Genomic DNA, 15170 nt, shown 5'->3' with positions numbered 1-15170 from the left:
AACTGGCAAATTAAATAAACTGCTACTGGAAATCTTATTATTTTATGGGATATTGAAGGTATGACAGCCTACACACTACCAAGAAAGGTCACCAACAGGGTAAAGTTTACAACTGGGAAATCCAATCTGTTGTGTCTTTTACTCACCGTCTGATGACTTCTGTCACAGTAACGCAGTCCAAAGTAATCTATCTCCACTAAGTTTAAATGACGGAATACGTAGCCCAGGACAACCGACCCTTTCGTTGACTTCTGTGGGAAAGAATTTACAGAGCCTTTTCACAAAAATGTTCTGCCTTTGTCAGCTATGCACAGTGGTATTCATGCATTACGTTAGCTTTGTTAGGTGGAAGTTTTATTGATTAGAAACAGTTCAGGGTTCCTTTAACAAAAGCCTCTATTACAGCTAGAAAAACTTCCATTTCTCCTGACTTATATTTAATCAATTATTTTGTAAACAATATTGAACATTTGCTAATTGTTATAAACATGCTTCTTAAACCTATATTTATATATGTTAATAAACCTATGAGTTTTCTTAGATATCTGTATTTATGGCAAAAATATGTTCTCTGATCCACATGACAGATTTCAGTTCTAAGATCTTGCACTCCTTTCATGCGTGGATCTCTCAGTCAAGCTCTGCCACTACATATTTGAGAGAAATGTTGCCCTTAATGCGTAAATTATGAACTACAAGGTGCTCTATTATTATTCTTTGTGAAGGCGGCTTTTTATTCCTTTTATTTTAAAATGTTTTTAAAAGAAGAGATAGGCCCAATCCAACATTCTGAATCCAAATAACCCCATCATGTTCTGGAGTGTTCTTCATTTAAGGTCTATACTAATACTTACATTGGGGAGGTGGCTCAAATTGCTTTTCCACTGTAGTGGTGTTGGCCTGGTAGATGCTCATTGCTATTTAAAGGCCTTTCATTTGCACACTGTCTCACAGTTAGCACTGAAGATTTGAATCACTGACTGGTCAGAGGTGCAATATCAGGAGCAATAATCAGTCCAGGAAGATTTGGACTGGCTAAATGAAATTCTCTCTTTTGAAAATTGGTGTTTTGGTATTGAGTTAGGGAATTTGGATTTGGGAGATGAGAGGGGACGCTTCTGGGATAAGGTGAAAGGATGTTAAACCTATCAAAAGAACTGGCTATATATATTTATTATTTCTACATTAACAGATTTAATATTGTAATAAAATACACCCAGGAAAATTAGATAAATTAGTGAAAACAGGGTTTTAGACAGCTATATTACCTAAACAGTTTCCCTAAATGATACTGATCCATGGCAACTGTACCATACTTATCCTACATGTGCACAGAAAACAGTTGCTTGCACAAACAAACACTAAATAACACACATGAGCCTTATATCAGGTCTGAAAACCATAATGAGCAAGTTATAACTGGACCTCAGGAACTGGTCCTTTCTGCTTTCATCCATGATATTTCATTACAATGAAAAGCGTGAGAGACATAAAGCAACAACTAAAAAAAAAAATCAGTTTAATAAAAAACAAACAATTCAACTACAATTTCATCCTTAGTTGAAAGTGCAGATTGATAATAGCCTCCCTTTCATCAGCTTTGCTTCTGAGTACAGCTAGCAGAATATTGAAGAAACAGTGTTCATGAACATACATTTTCAAGATGGCTTTTCAGTTTGACCATGTTCATACCTCCTTTTGTTCACTATTTGTATACATTTAGTCATCCAATCAGAGAGCAGGGATTGATACAATGTGACTTGTGTGATTAGTCACACACTACAACTAAAGAATACCAAGCAGTAAAAGTAAACATTTCACTAATGACCAGTAGCCTAGATTTTTTTCAGACTATTTAGCAAATACAAATATAAATAAACTGATTTTGATTTAGGAAAATATATATATTTGCCTAAACCAAGATCAATTCTTGAACAAAGGCACAGTAGGAAAAAGGACAAATTCACTAGATAATATATTCACAGTGAATAATTATAACAGCTCAACTAACTAGATGCATGCAGTGTTGTAGCCATGTCAGTCCCAGGATATTAGAGAGACAAGATGGGTGAGGTAATATCTTTGACTGGACCAACTACTGTTGGGGAGAGAGACAAGCCTCAGCTCTGTCTAAGCTTGTCTCTCTCCCCAACAGAAGTTGGTCCAATCAAAGATATCACCTCACCCACCCTGTCTTTCAATTTACTAGAGGGAGGTAAGTAGAATCATTCTCTCTCTCAGGATGCACAGCAAAATTCAGTGACTGGCCATTCTGGGCTGCTTATTAAAAATTGGCCTATCAATATAACAATTTGTATAGAAAACCATAAAGTATAAAAATGTTTAAAGAAAAAGTATTAAATTAAATGGAAATACATTAAATCCTATTGCCATTGTCTTGGATAAATATAGTCATCTTGATGTCACATTCACCAATGTAAAATAGGAGTAACTCCACTAAGTAAGTAGAGTTGACAGCTGTAAAACTGATGTGAATTAGGAATCAGGCTCAGTGGCTATATTCCTATTGAAATATGGAATGAAGTTCAAGAAGTACCGCAGACAGAAAAATCTGAACATGAGATTAAATTGCAGGCAATGAGGAAACAAATTGAAGAAGCAATTATTCTACCTCCTTTTCTTTCTCATATTGTCAGTTCTTATTCAAAGTAGTAGTATAGATGTCAACTAGAAGAGGTAGATTTTGCTATCTCATTATCTGTCATTCATATCAGACAAAATTATCTTCATAGTTGGAAGTTTGATGATGATAAAGATGGTACTGCTTAGGGACCGCAGCTGTAGGCCAGAGCCTAATTGTGCTAGGCACTGTACAAACATAACAAAAAGACAGTCCCTGCTCTAAGGATCTTACAAATGATTCATTTTGGAAATGAACCATTGCAAAAGTTCAAACTGGATACTGAAGTTATAAAAGGTACAGAGCTTCTGTACAAGAGGAAATCACTACAGGCACAGTCCCTACAGGCAGAGTTTGTTGAGCTGGTAAACCAGTTTTGGACTATATAGCCTTTTCAGCAAGCATGTAGAGAACAATTCCTTCATGGACTATTGGGAGAAACTGGCGGTCGCTGAAAGATGAACTGAGAAGCTGTCACAGTGCAGTTGGTTCTTTTGAGACTTACAGGTTTATTTCCGTATTTGCAGGATTTTAGCAACTGTTTTGTTTGGCATGTAGTTTGACACATACAGCTAGTGGTATCAGTGACATCAAAAGAATAAACCATTGGCAAAAATATAGTCATTTTAAATTCATAACATCGCCTGAAAAAGAGGTATGATCAATCTGTTGAGCCTGTTCCACACTGGAATGCATCAGTGATTCTGGACCAACTGAGAGATTAGTCTACAAACGTCTTGAGAGGCCAACATGGTGTAACTTACACCTTTTCCTGTCCTCTTACACCAGTTTGGACTCCCTGGCTATGATCTGTATTCGAGCTTAGTTCAGTGGAGGAATGAGCACAGGGTGGCCAAAGACAGCTTTACACAACCTTTCACATCCTAGATTCAAGGGCCAATGTAGTCCCAGCATTATGTTTAAATGTTTCACACCTGACACCAATACTTTCCATTTTACAGATGAACAATAATGATATGTAATAATCTATCCACTATATTTTACTTATATTGCTAAGCTGAAGGAGGGCATAAATATCCACTAATTCATACTATCATTATATGGCTCAGTTAACATTCCTCTCCATCTCTGTATTTATGTTGACAGATGGCATGTCATGGCAGAACCCTGCATAAAGCTGCCCTAGTTGCACTGATTGAGAGTTCTCCTCCTCTATCCAGTAGGTGGAGATGGGGAATCGTTCCCCCAGGATCTGTATTAAGGATGTCCAGCATGCAAATTTCCTCCTCCAAAATGAGGTGGGGCAGCAAGCTTAGTAGCACTGTCCTGCCACTCCACTTTGGATCCTGTAACAAACCCTTCATGTTTTCAAGGATGAGCATATAGGAGTGGTCAGCAGGGGGACAGGGGCTGAACCAGGGAATTACACCCTGTGCTCAGAGCACCAAGCTGGCTTCTCAGTCCCATTCCCACATATCCTCAGCAGTAATAAAGGTTCTGCAGGCCAAATCAAACTTTCAGTGCTACCTGGGCAACCCCATTTTCTATAAACCATGCCCTCAGTATAACCTGACTGTCTTCATGGGTTGCACAGGTATAAGTGACTGGCTCTGTAACTGGACTTTAAGTAAGCACTTCTGCTGATGATGCACCAGGAGGAAGAGAGACCAGCTACAGTGATCTCTCAGCTGTACTGGCACTGCAGGGCTAACAAATGTAAAAAAGCAGCATAAACTCATTTTAGTCATTAGTCAGCAGGTCTGATCCACAATATACACTGGTACCAGCTTTGTTGTGAATGAGATGCCACTTTTACATAAACACTTTTCAGAACAGAAACATACTTTAAGTGCACTCTCTTAGTTGTAATAAAAATTCAGATTGAATGAGTTTTTTAAACCTTCGTCTGTCAATCCTCAAAAGGAACAGCATTGAAGACATCTTAGTGAAATCAAGAAGGCAAAGTCAGGGGAGCATATGTAGATTTCTGATTCAGGAATTGCATATGAATTGTATTACTAGCAGTTAGCAATACCCACTCTTGTTATTTTAAGATGAGTCTCACAATATTTCGTTTTTCTTAAAACATCAATTCCTGATGTCAAGTGATTATGTGAGAATCTCAGTTTTCATTCCAACACAGTAAGTTACTAGCTCCCATGGTTTAAGAGGAAATCTTAAAAGTATGAAGAGAGTGTACACTAAAGCCTTAGCAACCAAAAGAGTAATAAAAAGAATCTAAAATGTTTCTTTTTAAATTGCATGATATATTTAAGTCAATTTCATGATATTTTGAGGCCAGACTTGTGATTTTTTTTTATGCCTGAGGCTGGCATTACAGAGTAGCAGAGAGGAGCACGTGGCCCTGTGAACTAAAACAGAACAGCCTCAGTAGCAGTATACCACCACAGATATAAACTTGGTAGGAAATGCTACCATGCATGCATCCCACTTTACAAGATGTGAGGCAACAGATAAAATTGATAAAGTTGTGAGCGCAACAGTTCTGGAGCACAAAACTCCATCAGAGAGTTCCAATGGGATTACACCCATGGTACACGAAACTGCAAAAATTATATAATCTACCTTGCATTAAGTCAGACTTGCTAGAGGCCTGCATTCTTAGAGGGAAACTCACAGTAGAACAAGATTATTTGAAATCACCATCAGCAATGCTTTCAAGAGAGAACAAAGAATTGTTCAAATAAGTCATAACATCTTGCTTTATATTTTAGCAACATGACTTTATAAACCAGAAAGGTAGGTTTCTACTGGCTAAACAAAATGACAACTGGAACGTTCAGAAAAGACCTGATTTTATTTTTTTTAACAAAAAGGAAATTGCTCCTTTAAAAATATTGCAAATCGTTATACTTTCATATTGTCACATTCCTGCACTTTCGGGAATTCACTACATTGTCGCACAGTACATTGTTTATTGGCTCCAGAGAGGTTGGTGTCGCTAGGTGTTTTGTTTTTATTTACTCGTGGTACTAGCAAAGTCAGACCAAGCATCCAAATCAACAAAACAAGGGACCTATACAGTATCTAACTGTGCAGTGGCCTACGTATCTCTGGGAGACTGCGAGGAGGAACAGGGAAGAGGAGGGAACAGTAAAAGAATCTTCTTTCCCAGGCCAAAGCAATGCAGAGCCTCTCTACAGAAGCTACTTCAGCCCAATGGCCACCCTTCTCACTCCATATATAGTGCTGCTAACCCCAAACACTCAAAAATAAGTCAGACGCCAAAAGCTCATAATCCTGGTTTTAAGAATTATGAGATTTCAAAAAATTAAATCCTTTTTTTTTTTTTTTTTTTGTGTCAGCCTTCTAATTCTTTCATTGTTAAGCATGTCAGAAAGTCACACCTCATATGGAGTTAGTCCTCTCACAGAACTCTGTTCACACACTGCTGCACAACAACAGGAAGAATTACAGAGTCACTTTTTCTGACATTGAACAAGGAACTTTAAAAAAATAATGGAAAAAGTTTCTCAAAAGCTCTCCCTCTCCCTTTCTGTCCCCCTGTGCACTGTGGAGCTTCTGCCTAGAATGTTCCCCTCTTCCCAGGCTTAGAAACAACACACATACCCTCCTCACATGCACTCCCTCTCTCTGTGCAAAAGTGAGCTAAAATAATACAGAATCAAGGTCCTTGATGGTCTTTATCTTTATAGGAAGAGATTTTCTCCCCAGAGGCTGATAACCAGCTGAGCCTCAATTTGCACATGCATGTTAAAGCAGAGAAGATCTTTAAATTAACATGTTTAATATTTACAAATATTCGCCTAAACAAACAGCTGGGCCTTAATATGCAGAGGACATGTTAAAACAGAAAAGAACTTTAATAATATTTAATATTTGCAGACATTTCCCAAGACAATCACATAGCACAAATAAATATTTATAGAAACTAGAGATTTTAACATAAGTGAATATAGCATTAGAATCTCCCTAATCCATTCCTCTCTCTCTCCTAGGGGACGTCTTCACTGAAGGCAGCAAATTCACCGCTATCAGATCGATCTATCTGGATCGACTGAGTGGTCAGTGAAGGCCTGCTCAATCGATCTGCAAATCAACGCGTTAAAACCACCCCCTCAAGCGGCACAGCACAGCGAAGACGCCATGTAGAAAAGGAGTTACAAAGTCGACGGGAGTTACACAAGCTACTCTGCGGAGCTTGCATAACTCCTGTCGACGGCCACCAAATTTCAAGGTAAGTGTAGTCCAGGCCTTAGTTCCCTGGCAATCAGCATGTCAACCTGCTTTCAATTTCTCTGTCCCTGAGGACTCTGCTGGAAGAAGTGATAGGGTTCATACACCTCCCCATCTCAAACAATGTTTCAAGGGAGCACTTCATGCTCACGGAGTTCTTGCCTTATCCAATAGAGTTTTATCCAGGTTCAGGCTCTGGTTTTAAAAATGAATTTGTAATTGTTTTACAAATGTAGGTTAAACACATTCTGCCTGATCATGGTGGATTAGGCAAAATCTTTTTAAGAGTGTTGGAAAATGTTTCTAAACTGAACTATTTTTAAATAGCTTTGCCTGTTCCATATACCTGTATTAGCAAAATATATTTTAAAAGCCATTTTAAAAGCAATTGCTTAATATAAATAAAACTCCAACATTAGTGAGGCTTCTGTGATAAATTAGAAGCTATATATTCATTACCTCTTTCATACCTATTGCCTAGAGATGCTCTTTGAAGCTTGTTCAAAGGCAGATGTGAACTGACCTCTCTCTCTCTCTCTCTCTACTCTGAGCATCTCTTGTAATAAGATAAATTTTTGATTCTCCCTAACTAGAAACTGCTTTCACTATGCAAAGGGCATCTTTCCTGGACAGTGATGAACTTGCTGCAAATAAAAATACTCCTAATTTGCATACTCCCAATTATAAAATCTGCCTCATCTGAATGATGTTCAGAAACCCTGTGATTCTGGTTCATCTTCTTTTGAATAGTTTTCCACAAGCTTTATAAAACATAAAGCTAAATGGTTATAGAAGCCACCTGTTTCCTACTTGGATATCTCCCCAATATTTTTCCCAAATTTGTGACCCATATGCTCCACCAACTCCATTCTAGCCTTTTATAGTTACCATAATGTGATTCAACTCATTCTTCAGAACAATGTTCCTTTTGTAATTCAGGTTAGTAATGAGATACATACACAGACCGAAACCCCATTGAAACAGGATCTCCTATCAATATATGCAACTAATGATGTGTGTTCCTTTAGTAAATCAAGAGGTTAGCACACTTGCTCATTTACACATTGGTGTGAGACTCCCAAAGAGAAGTGAAAGACCAGTGATGAGAAAATATGAGAATTATAGTAAGTGTGTAAATAATTAAATTAATGGAGTGGAGAAACAAATGAGCTTCAGAAATTTAATATTTTATCTTAAAGTTCTTTGAAATTGATTTCTAAAAGAAAAATAAAAATCAAACAACATTTTGTAAATTAAATAGTATAGTAGTAATTAATTTTATGGACAGGATTTCATGTAATCTGAATTTAATTCAAGAATTTTTTTACTGTTATATTAACTAATAGTGACATTGTGCAGCTTGTGAGCTTCAGAGCAACCAAGTTCTACGTCTGTATGTACAACAAACCAATTAAATTGTCTTATAATACTGTTTGCCTTGATATAATCCACAGTTGTTGTGTAGAGTGGAAAAATGCCAGCTATCAATTATGAGGCCATTTGCTACTTATTTTAAAGGTTACCCTACTGCACCCTGAAATATCAGTTTGAGTGAAGTCTAAACTTTTAGATTTGTTCACTTGGGCTATGTTCCTAATCTTATCTTCATCAAAGTATGTGCAGATTACACACCCATAACTTGTCCATTAAACTTTTGCAAGGAGCCATTTAGTGCTTGTTTCTATTCCTGGCTCTATATACAGGCTTCCATTGTGAACGTGGGCATATACACAAGGGAGCTGAATTAGGGATGCACAGGCAACCTTTGGCATTTCCTAACTTTCATACTTTTGATTTATCAACCTGAACATTCTTTTAACATAGCTTTCAGTATGTAATGTACTGCGCACGCAAAGTGTACTGCACATTGTGATTTTAAAACACATGTAAAAGATAAGATCCTTGCCCTTCAGGAACTTGCAATCTAAACATCATATACTTTGGATAACTAACTTTAAATGACAGACTGTGAAAGGAGAATGTCAGTAAGGAGATCAACACTGGAAGGCTTTGAGAAAGAAACGGGTCTTAAAGAAAAAATTGAAAAAAAGAAAGACAAGAAATTACACTTTGATGAACAAGAAGTGGAAGGCTTTCCACACATAAGGGTACATGATGAAAGAAAAAAGATGCAGTTCCAAGCATGAAAGAAGGCATGAAGCCATGAGTGAGAAAAGGAGACAAAGGGAGAACTAGGAGAGAGGATGGATAGGGGTGAACATGGCAAGAAGTGCAAGTAGCAATGTAAGCAGGGAAAGAGTTGCATAGTATTGAAGGTAAGACGTGAAGCTTGGATTTGGCAGGAAGATAATATGAATTCAAGGAGTGGTGTGATGCATTTGGAGCAGTGACAAAGATGATTTCATTCATCATCAGTGTTTTGGATAGACAGGGCAGGGAGACGAGGTGAGACTTAGAGAGACTACAGAGGACTCCTTGAAGGTTTAGGATTACCAAGGTATGGGTCAGAGTTTAGCAGAAAGGATTGATTCAAGCAATAGAAAAAGAAGTAATAAAACTTAGACCCTGAACAGGAGGGTGGAGGAAGAAAAAGAGTAAGAAGTTGACAATGACATCCAGATTCAGAGGTTAGGTGGTGAAGAGGGTGAAATGAAATTGAAAACAATTAGACCAGGAAGAGTGTAGAGTAGGTTTGCTTTTTGTTCTCAGAGTCTTGCACTTCCATGAAAGCAAGCTCTTGCATGAGTCTTCAGCCGTGACGTTACAGCTGGTTATCCTAGTATGGAACTGAAAAAAATGGAGGGTTAGCAAGGTCCAAACAGAGCTAGTGCTCTTTTATTGCTTTCCTTTTCTTCTTCTCTCACACCTTACTCAAACAACTCTGTTCTAATCAATAATTTTAGCCAACTGCTACCTGCCTAGAACAGGAAGACATTAAAATTGTTGATACTATGCTAGGGAGATGAGGTTTTACTAAAACATCAAACTACACTGATAGAGAATCAACCCACTACCACTTTATATAATTACACGCACAGAAATTACAATAAAAAAACATTATTAAGGTTGCACAGTCAAGCACTCAAAAATTAGGAAATGCCTAAATTCAGGTTGCCTGTGCAACTTAATTCAGCTCCCTTGTGCACAGTCATTACAATACAGTGTGATCATGTAACTGAAGGCTTTTTTTGGCATGATTCTTGCTATATTCAGAGCACAGGATGGATGGACAGTGTTCACTTAATGAGCAGCTATGCTATGTTTTGTTTTCTCCTTGTTGTTCAATATGTGGCCACATGCCTCATTAAGTGTACACCTTCCAATTTCTGCAACAAATGAAAGAGAGGACCTACACTACACAGCCCTAATTCTTCCCCGGAGTAGCTCCATGCTGTGCACTGAATGAGACAGGGGTTCTGTGGAATTTAAGACTTTCACAATACATACACACAAGAGGGCCAAATTAGAGTTGCACAGGCAACCTTAATTCTGGCATTTCCTAACTTTTGAAAGGTAGGCTTTGCAATCTTAGTAATATACTTTTAGTGTAATTTTTGTGCATGTGATATCCTATGTTTTTTTCAAAAAGCAAACGGAGAAAACAGAAATTCCATCATGTGGCATTATGGTGACATCATCAGCAGGGTTGGAACCTTTAAATCACACTTATCTCTGCCACTTGAGCTAATGGAGTAACTGATAACAATAGTAGTTTGTCATCTTCTATGCTGAACAGGGGGATGGCGACACTGCCAGTGGGTGTCACAGATATTTGCTGACAGCAGAACAATGGAGAAACTCAGGAATCTTGAATTCCATTCCAGGCTCTGAAGGACACTGTGCTCTAGAGGGCACAGACTCTTCTGCCTTCCCCCTTTTAATTTATCCCTGTCATCTCTCTTCCTTATCCCTACCTCTTCATTCTATCCCACTCTCCTTACCTATCCAGTCTCCCGTCTCTACTCCACAGGCTTCACATCCCAGTCCCAGCTTCCTTGCCCAGCAAGTCCTACTCTCATCCCTCTGAACTCACCGTCCGTGTCTCCACTCCCCAGTCCCACTCTCCTTCTCCAGCCAATCCCAGTTACACCCTCCTTGCCTTGTCTCTCTCCTTGCCTGTGGGCTCCAGTTCCCCTTTTCCCTGTCCAACTTTCCCACTGGCTCCCAATCTCAGTCTCCCCTCCAGACTCTTGTCCTATCTCTGTTTCCTCCCCTGATCCCAGTTTCTTGTCCCAGATCCTTTCTTAATCTGTCCCCCAGTCCTGGCCCAGGCCGCAGCAGTCCAGAACTGCAGCTGCAGAGAAAGTCCAGCTCAACCCCCAGGTTCAGTTAGACCAGTGCAGGCAAAATCTTCAGGGAATTTAGCTGCCAAGCTCCAGCAAGTGTCTACTAAGAACAAAGTCATGTTCTCAAATCCGGGCAGATTTTCATGGGGATAGCAAAAGGCACATCCCTGATACAAAGATCATCCTCCTGATACATTTCAGATCCCTGCTCCAAAACATGATGGTTTTAGAGCTTCTCAAAGAAAACACCAGAATTTTTTAAAATGGCAAAACAATGTTTTTTTCCCTAGCCTCATTCTCAAATAACAATCATTTTGGCTGAAACTTTCCAAAAATATCAGCCTTAGGCATATACCCCGCATGGAAAATTTCAGCCCATCACTTAATGTTTGGCAAAATTACAACCAGGTCTTACAATGAGAAATGTCAGGCAACCTTAATAATAGGCGGTTCTACCAGCCTGGCCTATGCTAAACAGTAAGAACAATGGTCACATTGGTGGGATTGTAGTTTGAGGTTTCTGAGATTAATATTTTATGTTGGAGAAGTGTAGTTATTTTTTTAACTGTGCAATTTGATCTCAGATGAAAATAATTTGACTTACGTCCTACAAACCAAAAAAGAAAGGAAAAGTCATATTAACCTCCAGAGCTTTTTGTTTCTTCATAGAGGGCAAAATTCTGACTCCACTGAAGTCAATGGCAAAAATCCCACTGACTTCAATGGAGTCAGGATTTCATCCTGAGTAGCTGTCAGAAAATATTGGTTCATTGAAAAAATTAGCTAATATGAATCCAAACTCACTTGGTAGGGTCTACTCCAAATCGTACCAAAAGAATGACAGATACATAGAATGTAATTCCGGTCCCAGTGAAGCAAATGGGAATTTGCCATTGGTTTAAATGGTGTCAGGACTTCACCCATAGATTTTTAAGGTCATGATCATGTAGCTTGAACTCCTGTGTAACACATGCCAAAGAATTTCACCCAGTAATCCCTGTACTGCAGGAAATTATTGTTCTCTGTTGGTATCTCATGCTGATGTTGACCTATGAGGATTCAGCAAGAAAACACATACATGCGAGGTCAGACCAATGAGAGAACTGCAAACACAGTTACAGACAAGACTGTCCATGACCACTGAAGGCTGTTGTATCCTAGCTTTGCACTATTCACATTTTTCACATAACGTGTTATTGCATTTTGATTCAAGTGGTTAACGACATGACAAATCTGCCGCCACCTTGCTCTGTCGCAAGCTGTTGCTTTTCAGTTGCTAGGGTCAACCTGACATACTTTCAAGTTTGACTTTAGTGTGTCTGTACATCTTTTGTACTGGCCACCATGAGACTGGGTACCTTGCTTTAGCTGGCCATAAAATATTGCCTTGAGTAGCCTCAAGTCAGCCATATGAACTAAATGCCCGCACCAATGCAATTGACTTTTTATGAGCATACTTTGAATGCCAGACGTCCAACAATGATTAAGGATTTCAACATTGTGACTTCTTGTCCCACCATTTGACCCTGCAAACAGATCAAAGATAGCGTATATGAAACTGATCAAGTTTCCTACTATGGCAGTGATATCTTATCCATGTCTCACAGCCATATAGAAGTACTGTAAGCACAATGGGCCAATAAATGGGTCAGTTTAGCTCATTGTTTATTTTGACGCCCCTATCATTCCTTAGGCAGTGTGACAGCATTTCAAATGCAGAGCTGTCCTGGGCTGTGCAATGAGTAATAGCGTTTGTGGCATTCTGTGACAGCATACTCCCTAGGTAGCAAAACTTCTCCACAGACTTGAGAGGACTATTGTTGATCTTAATAATTTGGCAGACATGCGCCACCCCCGGCGCAGGTTGGTAAAGTACTTCTGTTTTCTCTAGGCTATTTGTGAAACCAAAATGATCGACTACACAAGCGATCAGTTATAAACTGAATGTCATCAATGGAGTTATCAACCAGCGTACAGTCCTCAGCAAATAAAAATTCCTTAATGAATAAATCTGCAGTATCTCTGTATTGCAGAGAATTATTGTTCCCTAGTGCACAAATGAAAACTACTGAGCCTAATATATTGTGGTTGCGGATATTGTTCAGAAAGACATCCAATCTTAATGTAAAGGCTCCAAGCAATGTTGAGTTTACCACAATCCAACATAAACTGCTCCAAAGGTTAATTACCCACACTGTTAAAAAGCCATGTCTTATTTTCAGACTCAATTTTTCTAACTTATGACTTGATGTATCTTGTAAGGAACAACTAATATTCCTGCACATAAATTGATTAAATACCTCCTGCAGTTTATTTAGGAGTCAAAGATTATCTATGCAATGCCAAAAGGGACACAACCACTTGTTCTAAATACTCTGTGATACACCCTCACTTTGGTCATCTTTTATTATTTTCTTGTCAAATCTTATCAGAATCTAAAGAACATTCCCAGTCTCATTAACATTTTTCATAAGACTTGTCTAGGAGTTTGCTTGAATGTGAAAAATAGATAATACCAAGAGATGTTTTATTTATTTACAATGCCTTTTTTCTTATAGGAGTGCTAGAGGATATAAAAAGTGTACAATGTGGGGAGTATTTTTGTTCCAAAAGAAAATTTGTAGTTATGCTCACATCTGTTCAATTCAGTATAATTTACAATAAAGCAAATGACATTCATATCACGGAAAAATTTTCCTACAGATTAGCACCCTATTATAATTGAGCTAATACAGCAACTCTACATACACAGGTAGAGACATTCTAACCTATCCCCTCAGAGTTATAAGTTATCTTGGGGCATGTCTATACTGATGGCGGCAAAGTCACCGCCGCCATATTGATCTTTCTGGATCAATTGAGTGGTCAGTGTAGACCCACTCAATCGATCAGGAAGTCGACTGAGTAAGACCACCCTCTCAAGTAGCGTAGCGCTACGTTGACAGGAACGCTATTCCCATTGGCGCAGCACAGCGAAGACACCGCGCAGAAAGGAAGCACAGCAATCGACATGAGTTACACAAGCTACTCTGCATAGTTTGCGTAACTCCCGTCGACTGCCACCAAATCTCCAGATAAGTGTAGACCAGGGCTCAGAAAGTTACAACTTAAGTGCTGTATACTCTGTGGCATCACTTTACTCCTTTACTGCTATATGTTCAATCTGAATGCAGTCAATCTGCATTGACAATCACTGGAAAGCAAGAAAATGTTCTAATATGTCAAACGTTATTGGTGAATGATACTATCGAAGATTTATATTACACATAAAAATAACTACGTTAAAATAATATTGTGGTTGCCTGTGCAACCTTAATTCAGCCCCCTTACGTATATACTTTATGATAGAATCTAACTGCATTTTCAATTAACACTTAAAACCAAGGTCTTGTCCGCTTCTAGTAATTAGATCTTCCAGGGCACTTGAGCTAACTTGGTGTTAACCCCAGTGTCCTGGTCTGACACAAATCTGATCGAATAAACCACGTTCTCTCTACCTAAAATTCCCCCTCTATTTTCAGATGATAGTCTTCATTTCCTGTCCAAAGTTGTGTAGTTTTTCTGCATGCTAATAAAAAGTTATTATGCTTTACTCTGCAACTGCAGCCGCATATTAATAGTAGATAAAGCAATTCCTCTATATATTCCAAAATGCTTTTAGAGTCTTCTGGAGATCTGGTGTTACACAGATATAAGATAACATTGATAACCCTGTGTGAGGTGCCATGTCAGCTTGACACCGCCTCCCTCTGGCCGGATGTGGCACAACCTCTGGGATCAGGCAGCCCAACTGGTATGTGGGGGGGTGTCAGTTCACTCTTCGCGCTCTGGGATCTGAGGAGCTTCCTCCCTCTCCAGTCCTTCAAGAGTTGGTAGGGGAATCCGGGCCAGCCCATTCCGCTGGGTTCGAGCTCAGTGCCCTCAAGTTAAATAAACAGGGCCAGAGAGGTTCCAATCCTGCCATTATCCTGAGCTCCTTCCTACCTTCCCCTTTGATCTCTGCAGTGTCTCTAGCCTTCTGGTCAGGTCATCCCGTTCCTGGAGCGCAGTTTCTGGTCAGCTTTCTGACAGCTCCTTCCTCCATCCTGCCAACTCCCTTCTGG

At 39.0% G+C, this 15170-nt stretch overlaps 1 protein-coding gene across 1 annotated transcript in view; it reads right to left on the bottom strand.

Moving 5' to 3' along the window:
• EPB41L4A (erythrocyte membrane protein band 4.1 like 4A) overlaps window positions 1–15170 on the bottom strand; it is a 209401-nt gene that overhangs the window by 131710 nt on the left and 62521 nt on the right. The window contains exon 3 of the mRNA XM_067568812.1: window positions 147–251. Coding sequence (XP_067424913.1) covers window positions 147–251 — 105 coding nt within the window. The remainder of the gene's footprint in view (window positions 1–146; window positions 252–15170) is intronic.

The sequence above is a fragment of the Emydura macquarii genome, unplaced genomic scaffold (genome assembly GCF_026122565.2).
Source record: "Emydura macquarii macquarii isolate MOO-44397 ecotype Brisbane River unplaced genomic scaffold, CSIRO-AGI_Emac_v2 contig_2897, whole genome shotgun sequence".
Classification (NCBI taxonomy): domain Eukaryota; kingdom Metazoa; phylum Chordata; order Testudines; family Chelidae; genus Emydura; species Emydura macquarii.
This window is presented reverse-complemented; position numbering and strand designations above follow the sequence as displayed.